At 40.7% G+C, this 27,424-nt stretch overlaps 1 protein-coding gene across 3 annotated transcripts in view; it reads left to right on the forward strand.

Moving 5' to 3' along the window:
- Nucleotides 1–3,684: 3,684 nt before the first annotated feature.
- Nucleotides 3,685–27,424, forward strand: part of mbnl3 (muscleblind-like splicing regulator 3) — a 31,524-nt gene continuing 7,784 nt past the window's right edge. For 2 of the 3 annotated variants that reach the window (XM_087799548.1, XM_087799549.1), the window contains exons 1-5: nucleotides 3,848–4,148; nucleotides 18,489–18,653; nucleotides 20,864–21,067; nucleotides 21,151–21,387; nucleotides 22,050–22,203. In XM_087799548.1, the coding sequence (XP_087655674.1) occupies nucleotides 3,987–4,148; nucleotides 18,489–18,653; nucleotides 20,864–21,067; nucleotides 21,151–21,387; nucleotides 22,050–22,203 (922 nt within the window). In that variant the 5' untranslated portion in view covers nucleotides 3,848–3,986. Of the gene's footprint in view, nucleotides 4,149–18,488; nucleotides 18,654–20,863; nucleotides 21,068–21,150; nucleotides 21,388–22,049; nucleotides 22,204–27,424 lie in introns of all 3 variants that reach the window. The other variant, XM_087799551.1, reaches the window with a different exon arrangement.

The following is a 27,424-nucleotide window of genomic DNA, read 5'->3' on the forward strand; positions in this document are numbered from 1 at the left end:
TACTTACTCCTTTTTAGTATATCTTGAAACATTTACTACCCCCTGGCATCGACCCCCGAACTTCCATTTTGTCTGCTAGCATTAGCTTGTTTTGCGCCACTGTCATTAGCCTTACTGCTCGTGCTAGCTTCACCATATTTGTACGGAGACCACATATTCATTTTCATCTGTCCCGGTTATAAATACTTTAAGTAAGTAAGTAAGTAAGTAAGTAAGTAATATTTATTTATATAGCGCTTTTCGAGACCAGGGTCACAAAGCGCTTAGACAATCAAAACAATACTTAAAAAAGTACATACTTTAAAGATCAAGATAATACTGAGAACAACACAGGAGTTCGAGAAATTCAAGGAAAAGCCTGAACAAATAGAAACGTCTTAAGATGTTTCTTAAAGGAGTCAGTAGATCATCAAGCACAAAGAGAGAGAAGATCGTTCCAAAGCTTAGGAGCAACAGCCTGAAAAGATTTCTCTCCTCTGGTCCTGAGCCGTGTGCGAGGAACCATAAGTAGATTCTGATCCACAGACCTCAGAGCCCGAGCTGGGGTGTAAGTCTGGATCAGATCACTGATGGAAGGTCTGACCATGAATAGATCTGAAAGTAAGAACCAGAATTTTAAAGTTGATCCTGAAAGAAACTGGAAGCCAGTGAAGAGTTTTAAGGATCGGAGAAATGTGAGTTCTCCTACTTGAGCGGGTCAGAATTCTCGCTGCAAATTGAGTAATGTGTGTAGTGAGTAGTATAGCTCCCATGATGCTTTGCCGCCCAGGCAACCATGTCACCTGTGGACATCATTCAATGGTTGATTTGGAAACAAACTCTCAGAGGCAGTAAGTAGGAAGTACTTTCTGAAGAGGATATAAGAATGTATTACTTTGTGAGCCTTGTCTAGAAAGGTGCTTTACAAATAACCTTTACTTACGTACTTACTTCATTTTTTTTGGTTAAAATAACTGAATATTTATACAGAACTAGACCATCATTTGTTAGTTTTGTTGTGAAATTCTTTTGAAAAACAAACATCTTGTTTAAAAACACAACTTTGTTTTCCAAAAGACCTGGTTAAGTGTCTTTTTAACACAGGTTAGCAGTTTCTGAACTTCTCCGTCGTCGTCTTTGCAGAGAAGATCCTCATTTGCTTCACAATAAAAGCAAGAAAAGCTCATGTATTGTCAGCGTTGACGCAGCGGCGCTGATGCTGCAGAGAGCGAGCCCCAGAGAAACAGGAGCTCCTGCGTCTGCTGCTCTCCAGGAACAGGAAGCGTTGATGCTGTAACAGAAGTGAGTGGCTTTGCTGCAGAGCACTTTGATGACGTCACAGAGTGACCTCTCCGTGCACCTGCAGGACGAGCGTCCTCTCGCTGATGATGATGAAGCACCTCACCTGCTCGTCTCATCGTCCACCTCGTTTTTTTGGCTGCGTCTTTGTTCCAGTCGGTTAAAGTGGGCGGACAAATTCATCTCACCACCTCCTCCCCCAATCGCTGCGTCTCCCACTGCAGTGTTCTCCTTCTGGGATGTCTATCTGCATACACTCTCTCTCCCGCCGCCTCCTCCGTCTGCCGCCATCATGATGCTATCTGCACCACAATCCCTCGCTCTCCTTCCACGTCTGAGAAACATAAACTTTTGTTCTTTTGAAATAACATTCCTGTGAAAGTATGTCAGTGGCATCAGATTATCGGATGCTTGAATTTGACTTTTCATTGTTTTATTGAAATGTTGTTTTAAAATAATATTATATACGATACAGTATATATTAAATTATTATTATTATCAAATATTCAATCATTTATATTTGTTAAGGTTGAATTACTTTTAAAATCATTTCTATTTACAAGTTAGAATTTTAAGGATTTGATTTCAAACCATTTGTTTCGTGTTTTCAATATACTTAGACATGTGGAAGTACAACAGTACCATCATTATATTGGTTGAATCGAACATTTCGAATATTCCAACTTTTTCTTAATTGAAATTATGTTTGTACTTAATAATAGAATTCCATTTATTATAAACCGAAAAGGTTGCCTCTTGTTTTATTTAAATAATCGAATATTCTTTCATTTTATTTTTTTTACACATAGAATAGGTTAGTTTAGGTAGAACTTTATTGATCCCTCAGGAGGTCTTCTTCGGGAAATTGTTTTTTTCCAATTAGCCACAGCAACACAGCAATTATTCATAAAAATAAAATATATTTTAATATATTTTGAATTTATTATGTATTTTGAACATTAATTCAAATTAAAAAAAGAAACGTATAAATCAAAGTTTTTATCAATTCGTAGCACTTCGGTTCCACTATAAGTGTTAATAGTGTATCAATGCAACCAGACAGTACTAGTCGAGCACCGAGCTACTTGATCGAACTTTCATCCAATCATGTTGTCTTGTGGTACTACTACACCGACATTTTTATATTGAATTTAAAATGCTACGAATTAAAAAATACATAAAATTAGATAATATGGTTTAAAATTGAATGTATTAAGTTCAACCTTTCAATATAGATATTATCTATAGATAGATATTATATTATTGTATTATTCAATTATTTAATTAAAACATATTCAAATTAATAAATCCGAAAGCATTTTAATATATATATATATATATATATATATATATATATATATATATATATATATATATATATATATATATATTTTAAACATTTGAATAGTTAAATTTGACCATTCAATGATCGTGTACCACTGATATACATGCATATAAAAACTTTTTCAGCCTCAAAAAGCTACTTTTCTCTGGCGTCTGCTGGTGACGTCTGGACTCGTCACAGTATTTTATGGTCCAATATAACGACATCCACGTCCACCTGTCCCAGTCGTTTCCTCGTGTCTCTGTTGAAAAAAAAAAAAGCATGTGGCTGGAGCATGACTTTGCTGCGCCGGGGTGGAACGAGGGATGGGTTCTGAGGAGGGAGGAGTCGCTGTGGAAACCGCCCCATCATTGGTGGTCGTGCGTTCCCTGCCTGCTCGCAACGCTCGCCCCGATTGGCCGAACCCCTGCAACCGATCCCAGCAGCTGCAGTTGTGAAGAATTTTCTCTTTCTGTCTCTTTTTTTTTCTTCTTTCCTCTCCTCCCATAAGTGTCGTCAGCGTCTGGTCCGCCACGCGTGGCGACTGAAGGACTCGAGTCAGTCAGTAACTCCGTGACGTCCTGCCTGCAGTCTCCCCCGCCTCCCTCTCTCGTATCACTTCATCAAGACATAGCTTGCCCTTTCCTGTTCATTGCTGCCTCCCTCCCTCCCGTATGCTCCCTTATTTGTTTGTCCTCGCTTGTTCCTCCGTGGCTCTCTTTCCCTTCCACCCTCCTCCTCCCGCTGCTCCTGCTCAGATCCGCACAAGGTTCTACTTTTATTTCCCTCAGATCGCCATTTTTGTTTTTTTTACGATTCAGGCTCTCATATGATTGTTTGTGCTTTCAGCGAGGTCCGGGGACGAGGACCGACGACGGGAGGATGACATAGAGGAGAGGCAGCTGAAAAGTGGCTGCAGAAGTGCTGCCGGGTCGGTGCTGCTGTGTGACAGCTGGATGGGCTGAGGAAATATTTGCGTCTGACAAGCCAAAGCCATGTCTCTGGAGCCGCGCTCGCCACATGCTCTGAGCTGATCCACGCCTCGACTCAAGGACATCCTCCTGCTTTTGAACACACGTAAATCTGTGGCCATGTTGACGTGACTTTCCAACCGTGGGATCAAGTTAACGCCGAGCAGACACTTGTAGAGACTCCAGTATTTACCCACCGTCCAAAATGCCAGAGCCATAATCTCAAGTTTTTTTTCGTTCATGACGGAGCTGGACCTCTGCATGCTCTCGCCACTATCTCACGACTTCAGCTGACACTTTTCCCAGGACCGAGCCGACGCCGTCACGCATCCGACCAGACGCTCCCCCCCCCAGGACCCTCTCTCTCTCTCTCTCTCTCTCGGCTGCAGACCCTCGTGCACCGGCCCGTCGGCATGAACGTGGGACGGGACACCAAGTGGTTGACCCTGGAGGTGTGTCGGGAGTTCCAGAGGGGCACCTGCTCCCGGACCGACGCCGACTGCAAGTTCGCGCACCCTTCCCGGAGCTGCCACGTGGAGAACGGCCGAGTCATCGCCTGCTTCGACTCGCTCAAGGTAAGCATGTCGTCAGTCTGGTCAGTTCACCTTCTCGCCACTAGTCTCACGTTATTCCTGAGAGATTCTTTTTTCTTGTGAATTCTTCTCATTTGCTGGTAGCTTTGCTTGGCTAATAATATATTTATGAAAGTATCTTCAGGGGTGTGGATTGAGATCCCATGACGGCATCATTTAAGATTTAAAGAAAACTATTGTGTTGTCCCTCGTGACGTTCCGAACCCCCCCCCCCCCCCCCCCCGAACCCCGAACCCCCCCCTGCATTTAACGAAATGTGCTTATGTGCCCATTTATTTTTTCTCTGGTTTAAAAGATCATCATTAATTCAACAACATTTATATGAATTTACAAACTCAACGTTGCATACGTTGCATACGAGCCATAATGCTTTGCCGCCCAGCCGACCAATCACAGCCGTCGATGACTTTTGACATAGCAACATAGTCGTACAATTTTAAATACAGTGTTGTCTGCTGTCTCTAAATAGAACAGTGCGTAGAAGGGCATCATGGGAGTTTGTTGGCACCATAATATGGACTAAATAAAATCCAGACTTTTACTGTTTGTCTCGGGGTTAACTCCAAATTGACTCTAAATTGTCCTTGTTTGCGACTTTCTTCACTCAAATGTTGATTTCTGCATTTTTTAACGGCATTTGATTGAAATAACTATAATTATTAGATGTTTACTGTGAGCGAAGACAAAAATACGACCTACTTTCACTCGTTACTGCCGACATTCAACAGACATTTTCAACAAACAACATATTTTCTGTCACTTGTTTGACTTGCGTCTACATGTTCTTAATAAAGTTTAGCAAAGACGCCCAAAACAGGAATTGCTTCTCATATTTAAAGCAAGTACAGGTTTCAGCGGTCGTGTCAAAGACAGGATACGAAAAGGTGTTTATATTATATTTTGATAGCTTTGTTTTACAGCCATTTATACCTAGATTTTCTTGATTTTGATCAAGTTATTTGGTATTATTTGGTATTGTTTGCGCTTTGTGACCCTGGACTGGAAAAGTACTCATTACAAATATACTATACTACAAATATAAATGACTAACTTTCTTATAATTTCTCAGTATTATCAATGGTTCATGAAATAATGATGTAATAGTTTGATACTTTTCTGAATATGCTGCAGCTCTCTAAGAATGAACTTGTCGAGCTAAACAAACTCAAGCCGTTAGCATGCTAGCCTCCGTTAGCATGCTAGCCTCCGCTAGCGGGCGTCAGAACGAGAGGTGTGGGCGACACGGGACAGGCCTGAACATCGTCACCCTTGAAGAGCGAGAAGAGCTTCTGATTTGATTCGTAACGTCGGGTGGAAAAAATATTTGCCTGTGGATCATGAATGTCAGTCACGCCTGCGATGGAAACTACTCTCAGTGACATCAGTGACTCGGATTTAGACGACGAAAGTCACGTGACCACTGCATGAAGTGTGGTTTTTATTCAAGGTTTCATGTCGGTTGATACACATGCGTTCATTTCCATTCATTTCTAATGAAAATCCAACGCTCTGGACGCAGTACATGTGTGAGCAGGTGGGTGTTTGAGGGGTTGTGTTGTTGTCGTCAGTCGGAGGCTCTACTTCTGTGGGTGTGCGGACGTGATCGCTTCTCCACGAAGAGGGAACGATCTATTGATGAGTCACATCGGTTTATGTGCGTGTGGTTCTGGAAGCTTAGTGATGTCATCCGGGAGGAAGATCAGCGTTTGTGTGCGTCCAGATATCGTGACACTTCACGCACTGCTACACAATGTTCAGCCGTCGTACTTGTGCCTCGAACCCCGGCTCGCCAGGAGCTTGTCTCAAAATGAAAGTAGTATCAATACAGTGGACTTTAAAGATGTCATTGCTTAATATAAGTTAAGGAATATGACTTATCAATGTCGGTAGGTAGAACTTTATTGATCCCTCAGGAGGTCTACTTCGGGAAATCGTTTTTTTCCAATTAGCCACAGCAATACAGCAATTATTCATACAAATAAATAATGTCCACGATTATACAGAGACTTACAATAAGAGTTAAAGTGATGGTGAAGAAAATGAATTTCATTGACAGTGTTTAACAGAGAAGGACAAACACGGATATAATTAATTATCGATACACATATAAATATATATTTTTTCATGGTACTTTATCAATGTATTTAACAGCACAAGTTGAACTTGTTTTTTGATTTTGTGTCTTTCGATCACATTTATTTTTAACAAACTTATTTCATGGCTAATAATTCAATAAAGTATGTATAAAATAAAAGTAAATGTTTTATTTACAATTAACATGCAAATATCTAAGGCTATGGTTAATTTCTGTGTTGCAATTAAACCTCCGGCCGCTAGATGGCAGCAGTCATCACCTCGTCCTCCCACCTTTAAAGTAAGAATGAAATCCTGCATGATAGCGAGGGTGACTGAGGACGAGAGGATACAGATTTTAAAGCTGATGTTTGGACATATTTGGGTTTGAAAACAAGTTGGTTGAAGTATTCTGGCCTCTTGTGTGATTGAGTTTGAAACCTGTGCCTTAAAAGATGAATCAAAATGACCTTTTGTATGTATTTATATCAACATTCCTCTTATTTTCTATTGATTTAAAATGATAAACGTAGGTTGAATAAATGCTGCATCACGGTGATGATGGTAAAGGTTAAACTCAAGCTGGATCCATAGGAGTCAGGAAGTGAGCTGGACTTCCATCCGTCACTCGAGCCAGAGTCGGAACATGTTACGATGTCTCTCTGGTTATCGATTCACCACAACAACGTCAGGATGCTGAGAGCGTCTGTGTCGTCTCATGACTTCGCCATATTGTCTGATCTGAAGTCTGCCAGCGTGCCACGAGGCAACCGATGCCCGACAGTCTGTCGCTCGCGGGTCCATGTGGCCGAGGCTCGCTCGCACAACGCCGCAGTGACTCGTGCTGTCACACAGGACCAGACGTTTAACGCGGAACCAAAACAAATATTCGCAGTTGTTTCCGAGCCGGAGTGAGTTTAGAGCCGCGAGACCCAGACAAGGGTCTTTCTGTCTCGGGCGCAGCTGCCGTTCTGCACCGTTTATCGAGTTAAAATTTATTATTCAGCCATTTTCGTGTTGTGCCGACCGGAGCAGGAGGGCGATGGATGGAGAGAAGGAGGGAGAGGCCTAGCAACAGCCTGGCTATTGGACAGTTTGATCCTCCTGAGTGGCTGCTGTTAGCACCGGTTGCATCGCAGGACGAGCTGAGATGAGCCGGTGCTGCTCCACAGTTTAAAGTAGATACTCATTGATGTTTTTGTTGGCACCTGATGATTGATACCTAACAACCTGAACACAAACTATAGTCACAATTTACTTTATTGATCTAAGAAACCTATTTAACAACAACAATCATAAGGACCAAAGGGTATTAAAAACACAACCGTCCTTAAAGGAAAATAAATAAAATACAAACTCAAAGAAATAACTGGAAAACTACTGAACAACAAGTGTAGACTAGATGTGTGTATTGGCAAAAATCTGGCGATCACGTATCATGATACATCAACGATACAATATATAGTGATACTGTAACAAGGATATATGTGTAGTATTGTCCAATACTTGACTCTGGTGTTGTGATAATGTAGTAACAAGTATACATGTGTATTATTGTCCAGTACTTGACTCTGGTGTTGTGATAGTGTAGTAACAAGTATACATGTGTAGTATTGTCCAGTACTTGACTCTGGTGTTGTGATACTGTAGTAACAAGTATACATGTGTAGTATTGTCCAATACTTGACTCTGGTGTTGTGATAATGTAGTAACAAGTATACATGTGTATTATTGTCCAGTACTTGACTCTGGTGTTGTGATAGTGTAGTAACAAGTATATATGTGTAGTATTGTCCAGTACTTGACTCTGGTGTTGTGATAGTGTAGTAACAAGTATATATGTGTAGTATTGTCCAGTACTTGACTCTGGTGTTGTGATAGTGTAGTAACAAGTATATATGTGTAGTATTGTCCAGTACTTGACTCTGGTGTTGTGATAGTGTAGTAACAAGTATATATGTGTAGTATTGTCCAGTACTTGACTCTGGTGTTGTGATAGTGTAGTAACAAGTATATATGTGTAGTATTGTCCAGTACTTGACTCTGGTGTTGTGATAGTGTAGTAACAAGTATACATGTGTAGTATTGTCCAGTACTTGACTCTGGTGTTGTGATAATGTAGTAACAAGTATATATGTGTAGTATTGTCCAGTACTTGACTCTGGTGTTGTGATAGTGTAGTAACAAGTATATATGTGTAGTATTGTCCAGTACTTGACTCTGGTGTTGTGATAGTGTAGCAACAAGGATATATGTGTAGTATTGTCCAGTACTTGACTCTGGTGTTGTGATAGTGTAGTAACAAGTATATATGTGTAGTATTGTCCAGTACTTGACTCTGGTGTTGTGATAGTGTAGTAACAAGTATATATGTGTAGTATTGTCCAGTACTTGACTCTGGTGTTGTGATAGTGTAGTAACAAGTATATATGTGTAGTATTGTCCAGTACTTGACTCTGGTGTTGTGATACTGTAGTAACAAGTATACATGTGTAGTATTGTCCAGTACTTGACTCTGGTGTTGTGATAATGTAGTAACAAGTATACATGTGTATTATTGTCCAGTACTTGACTCTGGTGTTGTGATAGTGTAGTAACAAGGATATATGTGTAGTATTGTCCAGTACTTGACTCTGGTGTTGTGATAGTGTAGTAACAAGTATATATGTGTAGTATTGTCCAGTACTTGACTCTGGTGTTGTGATAGTGTAGTAACAAGTATGCATGTGTATTATTGTCCAGTACTTGACTCTGGTGTTGTGATAGTGTAGTAACAAGTATATATGTGTAGTATTGTCCAGTACTTGACTCTGGTGTTGTGATAGTGTAGTAACAAGTATACATGTGTATTATTGTCCAGTACTTGACTCTGGTGTTGTGATAGTGTAGTAACAAGTATATATGTGTAGTATTGTCCAGTACTTGACTCTGGTGTTGTGATAGTGTAGTAACAAGTATATATGTGTAGTATTGTCCAGTACTTGACGCTGGTGTTGTAGTATTTACAGACCACATGACTCTTGACGATGTCGTAACTACTTTTCAAACCAAAATTATCCAAACATCAGCTTTAAAAGCTGCTGGACTCACTGTATCCTCTCGTCCTCAGTCATCGCCAGGATCTCACGGGAGTATATTCAAGGGTTTGAGGATATAATGACTGTTGCTGTCTACTGGCCAGAAGTTAAATTGCAACACAAAAATGAACTATAGCCGTAAATATTTGCATGTTTAAGAATTTCAACTTCACAGAATAAATACAATTTTTTTAGTTGTAATCAATTTAATTCTTCAAATAAACTTCTTTTTAATCTAAAAAGCAACATTTTTAACATTTGGAATACATTTAAAAAAAAATTAGATTTGTGATATTTGCTGAGGATGATACATGAGATGCTCATCATTTGTATCTTGATAACAAATCTGGTTTATTTGTTGTTTGAACGGCAACAATTCAACTGAACCCCCTCTGATGAGTTTATAGATCTACATTTGAAGGTCTTCTTCTTTATGAGCGACTTCAAACACATATACAAACCTGAGGGTAAAATAACGTTGAAATGAGTCGGAGAAAGAAACAAAGATGCAGCACTTCTTCCTGGTCCGGCCCCTCCCTCCTCCAATAATGCTATGGATTTATCTGCTAATGGCCTCCGTCCTCACCATCCATCGCGAGCCTGGCATCTCCCGTCCAGTCCAAGGCGACTGCTCTCGTTCCCTGTCGCCCCTCCATCAACTCCGTCTGCTCCGTCTCGAGCCGGTGTATCAGGGGTCCGAGGGGGGGGTCAGCTTACATGGTCCACCTTACCTTGCTATCTGGAGTGCCGCTGTCACCGTGGATGATAAAGTGTGACCATCACACCCCTGACAGCCGGTCCATGACATCATCATCTGACCGTTGTCATGGCGAGGGAGAGAAACACAGGAGGTTGAAGCTAAAAACCACATTAATAATTGAAATCGGGTCTGAGATTTATCCCAACTCTCCCTGAATACTAAACAAACCCAGCTCTACTGTACTGAGGCTCTCTCTGTTGCATAGTGTGTTGCTATGGCAACCAGGAGGAGATTCCCTACCCAGAGTTCTTTTCAACGCCGGCTCACTTTCTCCAGACGTGATGGAAGTGTTTTTGTTCGACTGATGAATTATGTTCTGACACATTTATTTATTGTTGTCCACGAGGAGAACTTGACCATCAACTCATGGTGTAATAACAATGTAATAACCATGTAATAACCATGTAATAACTGTAATAACTGCTGAAGGTTTTCCTTGTGTTTTGGTTTCTTCTTCTGCTGTCTTTGAAGGTTTTCGTATTTGTCTGCAGGACCATATAGAGGAGTGAGAACAGATGTTTCTTACATTATAGATTACAAAATGATCAAACCTAGTTTATATACTAATATTTTTCTTACTTTGAAAACTCTGGTCTAAACTAAAAGTCACCTAATTTAATCCTTGTAGTCTTTTTACTTTGGAACAATATAATAAACCAGTGATTAATGTGTATAAACATCAGTTTTTATTCACATAAAAAAACTAAATAAGGACATAGTTTCTTTGTGGTTATTGTTAAATAATGTGTTAACTTGACAGACAGGTTTTCCAACTTTTCTTTCAATAAACTTTTACTTTTGCTTGAGTTGACGAATACAATCATGTTCACACGCCAGCGACCGTCTCAGTGAAACTTACAAATAACATGCAAATATTTACAATTGTTGTTATTTTTGTGTCATTAAATCCTCCTCAGTTAAGGAAGAATGAAACCCTGTGAGATCCCGGTGATGACTGAGGACGAGAGGATACAGTGAGTCCAGCAGCTTTTAAAGCTGATGTTTGGACAAATTTTGGTTTAAAAACAAATGAAAGAAGTTACGACTTCGTCAAGAGTCATGTGGTCTGTAAATACTACAACACCAGAGTCAAGTACTGGACAATACTACACATATATACTTGATACTACACTATCACAACACCAGAGTCAAGTACTGGACAATACTACACACATATACTTGTTACTACACTATCACAACACCAGAGTCAAGTACTGGACAATACTACACATATATACTTGTTACTACACTATCACAACACCAGAGTCAAGTACTGGACAATACTACACACATATACTTGTTACTACACTATCACAACACCAGAGTCAAGTACTGGACAATACTACACATATATACTTGTTACTACACTATCACAACACCAGAGTCAAGTACTGGACAATACTACACACATATACTTGTTACTACACTATCACAACACCAGAGTCAAGTACTGGACAATACTACACATATATACTTGTTACTACACTATCACAACAGCAGAGTCAAGTACTGGACAATACTACACATATATACCTGTTACTACACTATCACAACACCACAGTCAAGTACTGGACAATACTACACATATATACTTGTTACTACACTATCACAACACCAGAGTCAAGTACTGGACAATACTACACATATATACTTGTTACTACACTATCACAACAGCAGAGTCAAGTACTGGACAATACTACACATATATACCTGTTACTACACTATCACAACACCACAGTCAAGTACTGGACAATACTACACATATATACTTGTTACTACACTATCACAACACCAGAGTCAAGTACTGGACAATACTACACATATATACTTGTTACTACACTATCACAACACCACAGTCAAGTACTGGACAATACTACACATATATATACTTGTTACTACACTTTAAACTTGGCTACAAAGATATGTTTCCAAACCATCAGCCAGAAGATCAACAACACAACACAATATTCTGAACAGATTCAAACATGTCCACTTGAGTATATTGTTGCACTCGTGGGGAATGTACTGACGTCACTGCAAACAACTTGAAACGTTCTGCTAGTGGAGTAGAAGGTTGTAGAGCTGAGGATGAAAACCTTCTTGATGAAACAAAATATTCTGAACAAATGAATCCATCAAAGCATCTTTAACACTCTTTTAAAAGATGTTTAACACACAACCAAGACTTATGCTTGTGTGAGTGTGTCTCATGCTAGTGTGAGTCTCATGCTAGTGTGAGTCTCATGTTAGTGTGAGTCTCATGCTAGTGTGAGTCTCATGTTAGTGTGAGTCTGTTTCATGCTAGTGTGAGTCTCATGCTAGTGTGAGTGACATGTTAGTGTGAGTCTCATGCTAGTGTGAGTCTCATGTTAGTGTGAGTCTCATGCTAGTGTGAGTCTCATGCTAGTGTGAGTCTGTTTCATGCTAGTGTGAGTCTCATGCTAGTGTGAGTCTGTTTCATGCTAGTGTGAGTCTCATGCTAGTGTGAGTCTCATGTTAGTGTGAGTCTCATGTTAGTGTGAGTCTCATGCTAGTGTGAGTCTCATGTTAGTGTGAGTCTCATGTTAGTGTGAGTCTCATGCTAGTGTGAGTCTGTTTCATGCTAGTGTGAGTCTCATGTTAGTGTGAGTCTCATGCTAGTGTGAGTCTGTTTCATGCTAGTGTGAGTCTCATGTTAGTGTGAGTCTGTTTCATGCTAGTGTGAGTCTCATGTTAGTGTGAGTCTCATGCTAGTGTGAGTCTCATGTTAGTGTGAGTCTCATGTTAGTGTGAGTCTCATGCTAGTGTGAGTCTGTTTCATGCTAGTGTGAGTCTCATGTTAGTGTGAGTCTCATGCTAGTGTGAGTCTGTTTCATGCTAGTGTGAGTCTCATGTTAGTGTGAGTCTCATGTTAGTGTGGGTCTGTTTCATGCTAGTGTGAGTCTCATGTTAGTGTGAGTCTCATGCTAGTGTGAGTCTGTTTCATGCTAGTGTGAGTCTCATGTTAGTGTGAGTCTCATGTTAGTGTGAGTCTGTTTCATGCTAGTGTGAGTCTCATGTTAGTGTGAGTCTCATGCTAGTGTGTGTCTCATGTTAGTGTGTGTCTCATGCTAGTGTGTGTCTCATGCTAGTGTGTCTCATGTTAGTGTGAGTCTCATGCTAGTGTGAGTCTCATGTTAGTGTGAGTCTCATGTTAGTGTGTGTCTCATGTTAGTGTGTGTCTCATGCTAGTGTGTGTCTCATGCTGGTTTGTGTCTCATGCTGGTGTGTGTCTCATGTGAGTGTGAGTCTCATGCTGGTGTGAGTCTCATGCTGGTGTGTGTCTCATGTTAGTGTGAGTCTCATGTTAGTGTGAGTCTCATGCTGGTGTGTGTCTCATGTTGGTGTGTGTCTCATGTTAGTGTGTGTCTCATGCTGGTGTGTGTCTCATGTTAGTGTGTGTCTCATGTTAGTGTGAGTCTCATGCTAGTGTGTGTCTCATGCTGGTGTGTGTCTCATGCTGGTGTGTGTCTCATGTTAGTGTGAGTCTCATGCTGGTGTGAGTCTCATGCTGGTGTGTGTCTCATGTTAGTGTGTGTCTCATGTTAGTGTGTGTCTCATGTTAGTGTGAGTCTCATGCTGGTGTGAGTCTCATGCTGGTGTGTGTCTCATGTTAGTGTGAGTCTCATGTTAGTGTGAGTCTCATGCTGGTGTGTGTCTCATGTTGGTGTGTGTCTCATGTTAGTGTGTGTCTCATGCTGGTGTGTGTCTCATGTTAGTGTGAGTCTCATGTTAGTGTGAGTCTCATGCTGGTGTGTGTCTCATGTTGGTGTGTGTCTCATGTTAGTGTGTGTCTCATGCTGGTGTGTGTCTCATGCTGGTGTGTGTCTCATGTTAGTGTGAGTCTCATGCTGGTGTGAGTCTCATGCTGGTGTGTGTCTCATGTTAGTGTGTGTCTCATGTTAGTGTGTGTCTCATGTTAGTGTGAGTCTCATGCTGGTGTGAGTCTCATGCTAGTGTGAGTCTCATGCTAGTGTGAGTCTCATGTTAGTGTGAGTCTCATGCTAGTGTGAGTCTCATGTTAGTGTGAGTCTGTTTCATCCTGGTGTGAGTCTCATGTTAGTGTGTGTCTCATGTTAGTGTGAGTCTCATGCTGGTGTGTGTCTCATGCTGGTGTGTGTCTCATGTTAGTGTGAGTCTCATGCTGGTGTGAGTCTCATGCTGGTGTGTGTCTCATGTTAGTGTGAGTCTCATGCTGGTGTGAGTCTCATGCTAGTGTGAGTCTCATGCTAGTGTGAGTCTCATGTTAGTGTGAGTCTCATGTTAGTGTGAGTGTGTATCTCTATCAAAGCTTCTTCAGATCCTGTGATACTCAGACAAACCAGTTTATTTGTCCCTCATGAAGTAAATAAAGGCTTCTGTAAGCTAAGCTTCTTAAATGTCTCGTCCAGAGATCATCCATCACTGTCACACTCTGACAGTCTTCTATCTTTCCTGCCATTTAGTATGAAGTGAACGAGAGGCTCCTGCGACTTAATGAGCTGCAGATCCTCGCAGGTTTCGAGGGTTAACTGCTCATCTGGAGCCGAACATCTGCCGTCCGTCCGGGGGTTTGATGGCGACTCGTGACCTGCTGTCGCATCTTCACCTTGAACACAGGCTCCTGGAGGGTTCAAGGTCGAGCGCAGACGACTTTAGAAAGTTTAGAGACGCCGTTTATGGGTTAAATGTCTTGTTATTTTGCTCACCAAGAACCTCGTAAATGAACCTTTTGTCAAATGTCATTGAAAGCTGTAATTGGTTGGCTGGGCGGCAAAGCATCATGGGAGCTGTTTAGGTCACCGTTACTGAGAGGGATGGAATTAATATGCTCTTACTGTATCCCCCCCCCCCCCATCAACCCTCCCAGCAGGAGTCTGGTTCTGCTCGAGGTTTCTGCCTTTAAAAATAAGGTTTTTCCACTGTCACCCTGTGATTCACTCATTGTTGCTGGATCTGTTTTTCTTTTCTCCACTATAGTGTCTTGAGACAACTTTGTTGATAAGAAAGTTTGTGTTTGAAAGTTTAAATTAAGTTGTGTTGATTCAAACATTGAAAAATGAAACAGTCACTACTTCAGGAATGAGGTGAAATATTGGTTTCAGTGATGGAGGGTCCGGTGTATTTGCTTTGGATGAACTCATGTATGTTACAATCCTCCCTCTGGCACCATTTGTGACAGAGAAAGAGAAAAAATAACCCTGTGAAGCTGCATTCCAGAGACTCTTGCAGTATTATGGGATGTCATGTGCAGTGGAGTTGGGTCTCCTGACAGCTACAAGTGCCTGGTAAACAGTTTATCTACTGAAGCCTCTAGTATTCAAGAGGTTCAGACTCACTGACCTTCATGGAAGATTTTTAAACACTCTTTCTTTGTGTTTAGATCTTCTTCCAGTAACTATTGAGGTCTTAAGGAGTTCCCAGAAGAAGAATTTTGTCATGAGGTGTAACTAGAGTCCTTCTGTTATCTTCCTACTGGAACTATTTGAACAGTTCTTAGAACCAAAGTGGTTCTGAGGGAGACTTGAGAAGGGTCTAGAACAGAGGTGTCAACCTCAGTCACACATCTTTTAGCAGTTTAAAAATAAAAAGAAGTGATAATGAGTCAGATTGTGATAATATCTTAACTTAGTGCTTTAACAGCGTTACTTTTATAGGAAGTCTGTATAATGGTTGACGTCCATAATCTCTGTTTCTTATGTTAATCACCTTTATATGTTGAGACCTCATGATCAGTTGTCACACAGTAACCTGTTAAACCAGCAGTAAAATAATTGAACTAATTAGTGTCATTTTGATACATGAAAGTCTCGACAATGACAATATTAGTAAATAATAGTTATGAGTACAATAGTAGTTTATGTTAGTTTGTGCCTGTGAGCTTCAGATAAACTATCAACAAATACTTTTAACCTTATTTTTATGATAATCTCAACTACACTTCTGTATCCATGTTTTTTGTGTTTGATTCAATTTAGCGCAACTCAAACACCTCAACACACACACACACACACACACACACACACACACACACACACACACACACACACACACACATGGTAAAGTCTGCCACATTGGAAATAAATTGAAAGTGAAACTTTAAGAACATGTAATATTGGAGCTGCATGCCAAAGTCAGCTACATGCTAAAGACAGCTACATGCTAAAGACAGCTACATGCTAAAGACAGCTACATGCTAAAGACAGCTACATGCTAAAGACAGCTACATATTGTCAGCTACATGCTAAAGTCAGCTACATATTGTCAGCTACATGCTAAAGTCAGCTACATACTGTCAGCTACATGCTAAAGTCAACTACATGCTTAAGTCAGCTACATATTGTCAGCTACATGCTAAAGTCAGCTACATATTGTGAGCTACATGCTAAAGTCAGCTACATACTGTCAGCTACATGCTAAAGTCAACTACATGCTTAAGTCAGCTACGTATTGTCAGCTACATGCTAAAGTCAGCTACATATTGTCAGCTACATGCTAAAGTCAGCTACATATTGTCAGCTAAATGCTAAAGTCAGCTACATATTGTCAGCTACATGCTAAAGTCAGCTACATACTGTCAGCTACATGCTAAAGTCAACTACATGCTTAAGTCAGCTACATATTGTCAGCTACATGCTAAAGTCAGCTACATATTGTCAGCTACATGCTAAAGTCAGCTACATACTGTCAGCTACATGCTAAAGTCAACTACATGCTTAAGTCAGCTACATATTGTCAGCTACATGCTAAAGTCAGCTACATATTGTCAGCTACATGCTAAAGTCAGCTACATACTGTCAGCTACATGCTAAAGTCAGCTACATACTGTCAGCTACATGCTAAAGTCAACTACATGCTTAAGTCAGCTACATATTGTCAGCTACATGCTAAAGTCAGCTACATATTGTCAGCTACATGCTAAAGTCAGCTACATACTGTCAGCTACATGCTAAAGTCAGCTACATGCTAAAGTCAGCTACATATTGTCAGCTACATGCTAAAGTCAGCTACATATTGTCAGCTACATGCTAAAGTCAGCTACATACTGTCAGCTACATGCTAAAGTCAACTACATGCTTAAGTCAGCTACATATTGTCAGCTACATGCTAAAGTCAGCTACATATTGTGAGCTACATGCTAAAGTCAGCTACATACTGTCAGCTACATGCTAAAGTCAACTACATGCTTAAGTCAGCTACGTATTGTCAGCTACATGCTAAAGTCAGCTACATATTGTCAGCTACATGCTAAAGTCAGCTACATATTGTCAGCTAAATGCTAAAGTCAGCTACATATTGTCAGCTACATGCTAAAGTCAGCTACATACTGTCAGCTACATGCTAAAGTCAACTACATGCTAAAGTCAGCTACATATTGTCAGGTACATGCTAAAGTCAGCTACATATTGTCAGCTACATGCTAAAGTCAGCTACATATTGTCAGCTACATGCTAAAGTCAGCTACATACTGTCAGCTACATGCTAAAGTCAACTACATGCTTAAGTCAGCTACATATTGTCAGCTACATGCTAAAGTCAGCTACATATTGTCAGCTACATGCTAAAGTCAGCTACATACTGTCAGCTACATGCTAAAGTCAACTACATGCTTAAGTCAGCTACATATTGTCGGCTACATGCTAAAGTCAGCTACATATTGTGAGCTACATGCTAAAGTCAGCTACATACTGTCAGTTACATGCTAAAGTCAACTACATGCTTAAGTCAGCTACATATTGTCAGCTACATGCTAAAGTCAGTTACATATTGTGAGCTACATGCTAAAGTCAGCTACATACTGTCAGCTACATGCTAAAGTCAGCTACATACTGTCAGCTACATGCTAAAGTCAGCTACATACTGTCAGCTACATGCTAAAGTCAACTACATGCTTAAGTCAGCTACATATTGTCAGCTACATGCTAAAGTCAGCTACATATTGTGAGCTACATGCTAAAGTCAGCTACATACTGTCAGCTACATGCTAAAGTCAACTACATGCTAAAGTCAGCTACATGTTAATGACAGCTACATGTTAATGTCGGCTACATGCTAATAAAAACAATTATTTATGCATATAGAACAAATAACTATCATTTTGTACAACGGCAACATGAAGAAAAATGTAAACTTTCTAAAATGTTGTTGAACATTCAGCAGAAAAACAAAGCTTTATTTAAACGCTGAGAGACAGTAAATAGGTGATTTAATAAACTAGCTTGATGAAGTTTGATTTACTCAACGTTCTGTTCATACCTGATTCAAAAGTGTTGGATTAGAGTCTGATGTTTCTGGCGCAGCTTAGCAGCGTCTCATTCATTCTTAATCAGCTTTTCTTCCAGTCGCACGTTCAGGTAACTTTTCCTCTTAATTCCCGAGTCGTAGGATTCTGATCTCCTGCCGTCGTCTTCTCAGGGTCGCTGTTCTCGTGACAACTGCAAATACCTGCACCCGCCTCCTCACCTGAAGACGCAGCTGGAGATCAACGGCAGGAACAACCTGATCCAGCAGAAGGCGGCGGCGGCCATGTTGGCTCAACAGATGCAGTTCATGCTGCCTGGAGCTCAGCTGCAGCCCATCGTGAGTGAAGCCTTTAGAGTCTTTAAAGATCCGTGTTCACCCGTTATTATTATACCCATTATATTATTACTGCTGCCTCACCCTTCCGGGCTTTCACTCTCTTTCAAGAGTCACATCTTCGCTAATATATTGGGCTAAAGTTAAAGAACCTCTGGCGAAGCCTGAAGCTGAAAACTGCTTTTTTAAGTTTTTGTAAAAACTGAGTAAATGATTCAAAACTTCTCATGGTTGTATCGTGGAAAAGTTTTGACCTTGATGGGATGAAAATGCAAAACAACTTCAAAGATATTATTAGTAAAAACAATTTAAGAGATGATAGATCAACATTGACAAGACATAACAAAACATAAATAATACTTGAGTAACTCTCAGCCAGGAATATTTAAAAGATCCTGGAATCTATCATTTAATCCCACAACCTGTTGTACAATGAACTAGAATAGTTAAGACATAATGTTTGTACATATAATATGAATCAGATAAATGTTTAAATATGTCTCCTCCACTGTAGTGTATCTGCAGAGGTGGCAAACCGGTCCAGAAAAGGATAGAGACGGTGCAGGTTTTTGTTCCAACCAGTCGAGCACACATGAGTTAACCAATCAGGCTTAAGCACCTGATGGTTCAACTCCAGGTGCTCGACTGGTTGGAACGAAAACCTGCACCGTCTCTACCCTTTTCTGGACCCATTTGACACCTATGGTGTAGAGCAGGGGTGGGCAATTAAAATTCTTCAAGGGGCCACATTAAATTCTGTGAATTTTGTTAGGGACCGTCAAGCAAAAAGAAAGACGAAAAAATCCCTAAATAAAAGGACATTCGTCATTAGGCCTTGACCTAAAAAAATAAAATTAAAATAAAATATATTGCTGTGTCTAATTGGAAAAAAACAGTTTCCCGAAGGAGAGCTCCTGAGGGATCAATAAAGTTCTACCTTATCTAACTTAACTTTTATTAAGCTAAATAAGCTGCAATTTTATTCTTGTAAATATGAGTTTTTTTTCAAAACTTTTCTTCAATTAACTTAAAAAAATGTTTTGAGGGATTAATATGTACTTGAAAAATTACACACAAGAAAGGAGGGGAAAAGTAAATAAGTGTGAAAATGTAAATGAATAATAAAGTCACTTTATTAATGCATTATAATCGTTTATACATGATCATACTTTGACATTATGAGGGCCGCATATATACAGTCAAAGGGCCGCATGTGGCCCCCGGAATACATTTTGTTATTTTCTTCAATGTCTTTTTTTAACATGTTTACTAAATGTCTCAATATAATGTGTGTAATTGAATGTGTGCGTCAACTGCTGTGACAACTGTGTATCAATCAATCAATCAATCAATCAATCAATCAATCAAATTAAGAGACACACCAAGGCATTGATAATTAAATTATCATCAATTATTCACATTATTAAAATATTTTCTCACCTCAGACATACATCTCTTATAATATTAAAGTTTTATAATGTGTCAGGTTGTTGTATCTGTTGTCGACTAACAAACGCTAAAACTTATTTTATTTTTTAATCACAGATAACATTGATAATTATTCTAGTAAAATTATATAAAGCTGATTATAAAAACAACATTAATCATCTGTTACATAGTGGTAAACTTGACGGCGACTACTTAACCGCCTAAAAGAGCTAATAAATCAAATCGTTTGGCAACTTGCCTGCTTTAGACCTTGGCTCCTACATGGTTTTAAATTATCTGTTGATCTTGATTTCACTCAAAGAAACAGTGTCTCTATAAAAGCAAGAACATGCAAGTGTTACAAGATGATATGCTGAACTGCAGAAAATGCAGATTATTTATTATTATGATTATATTTTTTATAACCTTTTCTAAGGAAGAATGAAAAGCTTTGATTATAATTCGACGTTGGATGTTTTAGTTTATATTGATAACGATGACATTGATACTCGATCATGACAATTTACAGTTTTTAAAATTGATGTATCATAATCATAATCATCATGTATAATCAACAATAATCAATACACATTTTTCCACAAACCCGTACAACAATGACGAAATAGTAATAACAACAGTGATACATGAAGCAATACTAGACAACAACAACAACAACAACAACAACAACAAAACAAGAGTAAAAAAAGAGACGTTTCACAGGATGAACCAAACGACCTCGACGACCCTTCGACCTCTGTTCATCCGTGTCCCTCCTTCTCTTCCAGACGACGTTCCCGGTGTCGCCCTCTCTGGCCGCCGGCTCCACGATGGCGTTCAGTCCTTATCTCAGCCACATGGGTCCAGGTATGGGCCTGATGCCCGAGCTGCTGCACAGCACCCCCCTCCTGGTGCCCGGCAGTCCCACGGGCCTGGCATCCATTGGAAACGGCACTGCAACACAAAAACATGTGCGCACAGACAAGCTGGAGGTGTGTGTGTGTGTGTGTGTGTGTGTGTGTGTGTGTGTGTGTGTGTGTGTGTGACACCGTTAATCACGACCTCTCTGCACCAGGTTTGCAGGGAGTTCCAGCGCGGCAACTGTTCCCGCGGCGAGAGCGACTGTCGCTACGCTCACCCCCTGGAGGCCGGCATGGTGGACTGCAGCGAGAACTCGGTCATCGTGTGCATGGACTACATCAAGGGGCGCTGCATCCGGGACAAGTGCAAATACTTCCACCCGCCGGCGCACCTGCAGGCCCGGATCAAGGCCTCCCAGCACCAGGTCAACCAGAACCAGAACCCTGCCCTGGTGAGTCCTAGCACCAGCTTCATGATTCGTGAAGTTTATGTTTATATTGATGATTTAGTTTAACATTTCAATGTTTTAGTGAAATGTTTTTAAAGCATTTAATTATTTTTTTTAACACAGTGGTCCCTCGTTTATCGTGGGGGATACGTTCTAAAAATAACCAACGAAGTAATCAGCTTTATTTCCTACAATTATTATACATGTTTTAAGGCCTTAAAATCTCTAACCACCACAAGCAATAAATGGCTGTGGTGAAATAAGTACACGCATAAATGTGTATATGAATAAGGAAGTACATGTATCCACCTAAAATGTGGTATTTAAAAAAAAGTCAATTAACTACAATTCTTTTACCGACGGGTTTATTCGCTCATCTTGTTTTACCTCTGAGGGGTTCAGCTACAAAAAGAGCTGCTTGAGCCACCTTTCAGCAAATGGTAAAATATTTTAACAACATGTTTATATTGAATGTTAAAAGCTACTTATTTTAACTTTTTTTTATTGGAAGTACAAAATCAAACTCTGCGTAAAAAAAATAACAATTTAAAAAATATTAAATTAAAATTCAGTAAAAAATAAACCATTTCAATTTATTGAATTATAATTGAAATTTGAAATAATAATAATAATGTTGAATTGAATCCTCATGCTTCCCTCCTCAGTCTCTCCCAGCAGGAAGTGTGCAGCAGCATCCGAAGAGGCATCTCTTAGAGAAGACTAACGGAGCTCCAGCCGCCATCTTCAACCCCAACATGTTCCACTACCAGCAGGCTCTGGCCAGCATGCAGCTGCAGCAGCAGACCTTCATCCCCACGGGTGAGTCCAGGACCGTCGTGGATCCCTTTACTCATCTGGGTCGACTCTAGTTTGTGGAGTTAAATATGTAAGTCGTTGATGCCTTGAGGATGATTGACAAGGTCGAGTGTCGTGTCGTAAGACATGGTTCTTAGTTTGAAAAGTATGTGAGGGTAGTGCAGAATATGTACAAGGACAGGGAGACAGAACTGTGTTCTGCCAGTAGGAGAGGTAAGAAAGGTAGAATAGTTCAAACCAGGTGAGGGACCATGATGTTTGTGGATGAATAGTGAGTGAAGACTTGTTGGAGGAGAGGTAAGAAAGGTAGAATAGTTCAAACCAGGTGAGGGACCATGATGTTTGTGGATGAATAGTGAGTGAAGACTTGTTGGAGAAGAGGTAAGAAAGGTAGAATAGTTCAAACCAGGTGAGGGACCATGATGTTTGTGGATGAATAGTGAGTGAAGACTTGTTGGAGGAGAGGTAAGAAAGGTAGAATAGTTCAGACCAGGTGAGGGACCATGATGTTTGTGGATGAATAGTGAGTGAAGACTTGTTGGAGGAGAGGTAAGAAAGGTAGAATAGTTCAGACCAGGTGAGGGACCATGATGTTTGTGGATGAATAGTGAGTGAAGACTTGTTGGAGGAGAGGTAAGAAAGGTAGAATAGTTCAGACCAGGTGAGGGACCATGATGTTTGTGGATGAATAGTGAGTGAAGACTTGTTGGAGGAGAGGTAAGAAAGGTAGAATAGTTCAGACCAGGTGAGGGACCATGATGTTTGTGGATGAATAGTGAGTGAAGACTTGTTGGAGGAGAGGTAAGAAAGGTAGAATAGTTCAGACCAGGTGAGGGACCATGATGTTTGTGGATGAATAGTGAGTGAAGACTTGTTGGAGGAGAGGTAAGAAAGGTAGAATAGTTCAGACCAGGTGAGGGACCATGATGTTTGTGGATGAATAGTGAGTGAAGACTTGTTGGAGGAGAGGTAAGAAAGGTAGAATAGTTCAGACCAGGTTAGGGACCATGATGTTTGTGGATGAATAGTGAGTGAAGACTTGTTGGAGGAGAGGTAAGAAAGGTAGAATAGTTCAGACCAGGTTAGGGACCATGATGTTTGTGGATGAATAGTGAGTGAAGACTTGTTGGAGGAGAGGTAAGAAAGGTAGAATAGTTCAGACCAGGTTAGGGACCATGATGTTTGTGGATGAATAGTGAGTGAAGACTTGTTGGAGGAGAGGTAAGAAAGGTAGAATAGTTCAGACCAGGTTAGGGACCATGATGTTTGTGGATGAATAGTGAGTGAAGACTTGTTGGAGGAGAGGTAAGAAAGGTAGAATAGTTCAAACCAGGTGAGGGACCATGATGTTTGTGGATGAATAGTGAGTGAAGACTTGTTGGAGGAGAGGTAAGAAAGGTAGAATAGTTCAAACCAGGTGAGGGACCATGATGTTTGTGGATGAATAGTGAGAGAAGACTTGTTGGAGGAGAGGTAAGAAAGGTAGAATAGTTCAAACCTGGTTAGGGACCATGATGTTTGTGGATGAATAGTGAGTGAAGACTTGTTGGAGGAGAGGTAAGAAAGGTAGAATAGTTCAAACCAGGTTAGGGACCATGATGTTTGTGGATGAATAGTGAGTGAAGACTTGTTGGAGGAGAGGTAAGAAAGGTAGAATAGTTCAAACCAGGTGAGGGACCATGATGTTTGTGGATGAATAGTGAGTGAAGACTTGTTGGAGGAGAGGTAAGAAAGGTAGAATAGTTCAAACCAGGTGAGGGACCATGATGTTTGTGGATGAATAGTGAGTGAAGACTTGTTGGAGGAGAGGTAAGAAAGGTAGAATAGTTCAAACCAGGTGAGGGACCATGATGTTTGTGGATGAATAGTGAGTGAAGACTTGTTGGAGGAGAGGTAAGAAAGGTAGAATAGTTCAAACCAGGTGAGGGACCATGATGTTTGTGGATGAATAGTGAGTGAAGACTTGTTGGAGGAGAGGTAAGAAAGGTAGAATAGTTCAGACCAGGTGAGGGACCATGATGTTTGTGGATGAATAGTGAGTGAAGACTTGTTGGAGAAGAGGTAAGAAAGGTAGAATAGTTCAAACCAGGTGAGGGACCATGATGTTTGTGGATGAATAGTGAGTGAAGACTTGTTGGAGGAGAGGTAAGAAAGGTAGAATAGTTCAAACCAGGTGAGGGACCATGATGTTTGTGGATGAATAGTGAGTGAAGACTTGTTGGAGGAGAGGTAAGAAAGGTAGAATAGTTCAAACCAGGTGAGGGACCATGATGTTTGTGGATGAATAGTGAGTGAAGACTTGTTGGAGGAGAGGTAAGAAAGGTAGAATAGTTCAGACCAGGTGAGGGACCATGATGTTTGTGGATGAATAGTGAGTGAAGACTTGTTGGAGGAGAGGTAAGAAAGGTAGAATAGTTCAAACCAGGTGAGGGACCATGATGTTTGTGGATGAATAGTGAGTGAAGACTTGTTGGAGGAGAGGTAAGAAAGATAGAATAGTTCAAACGAGGTGAGGACCATGATGTTTGTGGATGAATAGTGAGTGAAGACTTGTTGGAGGAGAGGTAAGAAAGGTAAAATAGTTAAACCAGGTTAGGGACCATGATGTTTGTGGATGAATAGTGAGTGAAGACTTGTTGGAGAAGAGGTAAGAAAGGTAGAATAGTTCAAACCAGGTGAGGGACCATGATGTTTGTGGATGAATAGTGAGTGAAGACTTGTTGAAGGAGAGGTAAGAAAGGTAAAATAGTTAAACCAGGTTAGGGACCATGATGTTTGTGGATGAATAGTGAGTGAAGACTTGTTGGAGAAGAGGTAAGAAAGGTAGAATAGTTCAAACCAGGTGAGGGACCATGATGTTTGTGGATGAATAGTGAGTGAAGACTTGTTGGAGGAGAGGTAAGAAAGGTAGAATAGTTCAAACCAGGTGAGGGACCATGATGTTTGTGGATGAATAGTGAGTGAAGACTTGTTGGAGAAGAGGTAAGAAAGGTAGAATAGTTCAAACCAGGTGAGGGACCATGATGTTTGTGGATGAATAGTGAGTGAAGACTTGTTGGAGGAGAGGTAAGAAAGGTAGAATAGTTCAGACCAGGTGAGGGACCATGATGTTTGTGGATGAATAGTGAGTGAAGACTTGTTGGAGGAGAGGTAAGAAAGGTAGAATAGTTCAGACCAGGTGAGGGACCATGATGTTTGTGGATGAATAGTGAGTGAAGACTTGTTGGAGGAGAGGTAAGAAAGGTAGAATAGTTCAGACCAGGTGAGGGACCATGATGTTTGTGGATGAATAGTGAGTGAAGACTTGTTGGAGGAGAGGTAAGAAAGGTAGAATAGTTCAGACCAGGTGAGGGACCATGATGTTTGTGGATGAATAGTGAGTGAAGACTTGTTGGAGGAGAGGTAAGAAAGGTAGAATAGTTCAGACCAGGTGAGGGACCATGATGTTTGTGGATGAATAGTGAGTGAAGACTTGTTGGAGGAGAGGTAAGAAAGGTAGAATAGTTCAGACCAGGTGAGGGACCATGATGTTTGTGGATGAATAGTGAGTGAAGACTTGTTGGAGGAGAGGTAAGAAAGGTAGAATAGTTCAGACCAGGTTAGGGACCATGATGTTTGTGGATGAATAGTGAGTGAAGACTTGTTGGAGGAGAGGTAAGAAAGGTAGAATAGTTCAGACCAGGTTAGGGACCATGATGTTTGTGGATGAATAGTGAGTGAAGACTTGTTGGAGGAGAGGTAAGAAAGGTAGAATAGTTCAGACCAGGTTAGGGACCATGATGTTTGTGGATGAATAGTGAGTGAAGACTTGTTGGAGGAGAGGTAAGAAAGGTAGAATAGTTCAGACCAGGTTAGGGACCATGATGTTTGTGGATGAATAGTGAGTGAAGACTTGTTGGAGGAGAGGTAAGAAAGGTAGAATAGTTCAAACCAGGTGAGGGACCATGATGTTTGTGGATGAATAGTGAGTGAAGACTTGTTGGAGGAGAGGTAAGAAAGGTAGAATAGTTCAAACCAGGTGAGGGACCATGATGTTTGTGGATGAATAGTGAGAGAAGACTTGTTGGAGGAGAGGTAAGAAAGGTAGAATAGTTCAAACCTGGTTAGGGACCATGATGTTTGTGGATGAATAGTGAGTGAAGACTTGTTGGAGGAGAGGTAAGAAAGGTAGAATAGTTCAAACCAGGTTAGGGACCATGATGTTTGTGGATGAATAGTGAGTGAAGACTTGTTGGAGGAGAGGTAAGAAAGGTAGAATAGTTCAAACCAGGTGAGGGACCATGATGTTTGTGGATGAATAGTGAGTGAAGACTTGTTGGAGGAGAGGTAAGAAAGGTAGAATAGTTCAAACCAGGTGAGGGACCATGATGTTTGTGGATGAATAGTGAGTGAAGACTTGTTGGAGGAGAGGTAAGAAAGGTAGAATAGTTCAAACCAGGTGAGGGACCATGATGTTTGTGGATGAATAGTGAGTGAAGACTTGTTGGAGGAGAGGTAAGAAAGGTAGAATAGTTCAAACCAGGTGAGGGACCATGATGTTTGTGGATGAATAGTGAGTGAAGACTTGTTGGAGGAGAGGTAAGAAAGGTAGAATAGTTCAGACCAGGTGAGGGACCATGATGTTTGTGGATGAATAGTGAGTGAAGACTTGTTGGAGAAGAGGTAAGAAAGGTAGAATAGTTCAAACCAGGTGAGGGACCATGATGTTTGTGGATGAATAGTGAGTGAAGACTTGTTGGAGGAGAGGTAAGAAAGGTAGAATAGTTCAAACCAGGTGAGGGACCATGATGTTTGTGGATGAATAGTGAGTGAAGACTTGTTGGAGGAGAGGTAAGAAAGGTAGAATAGTTCAAACCAGGTGAGGGACCATGATGTTTGTGGATGAATAGTGAGTGAAGACTTGTTGGAGGAGAGGTAAGAAAGGTAGAATAGTTCAGACCAGGTGAGGGACCATGATGTTTGTGGATGAATAGTGAGTGAAGACTTGTTGGAGGAGAGGTAAGAAAGGTAGAATAGTTCAGACCAGGTGAGGGACCATGATGTTTGTGGATGAATAGTGAGTGAAGACTTGTTGGAGGAGAGGTAAGAAAGGTAGAATAGTTCAGACCAGGTGAGGGACCATGATGTTTGTGGATGAATAGTGAGTGAAGACTTGTTGGAGGAGAGGTAAGAAAGGTAGAATAGTTCAGACCAGGTTAGGGACCATGATGTTTGTGGATGAATA

Source organism: Callionymus lyra, chromosome 9, assembly GCF_982586985.1.
Source record: "Callionymus lyra chromosome 9, fCalLyr1.hap1.1, whole genome shotgun sequence".
NCBI lineage: Eukaryota > Metazoa > Chordata > Actinopteri > Syngnathiformes > Callionymidae > Callionymus > Callionymus lyra.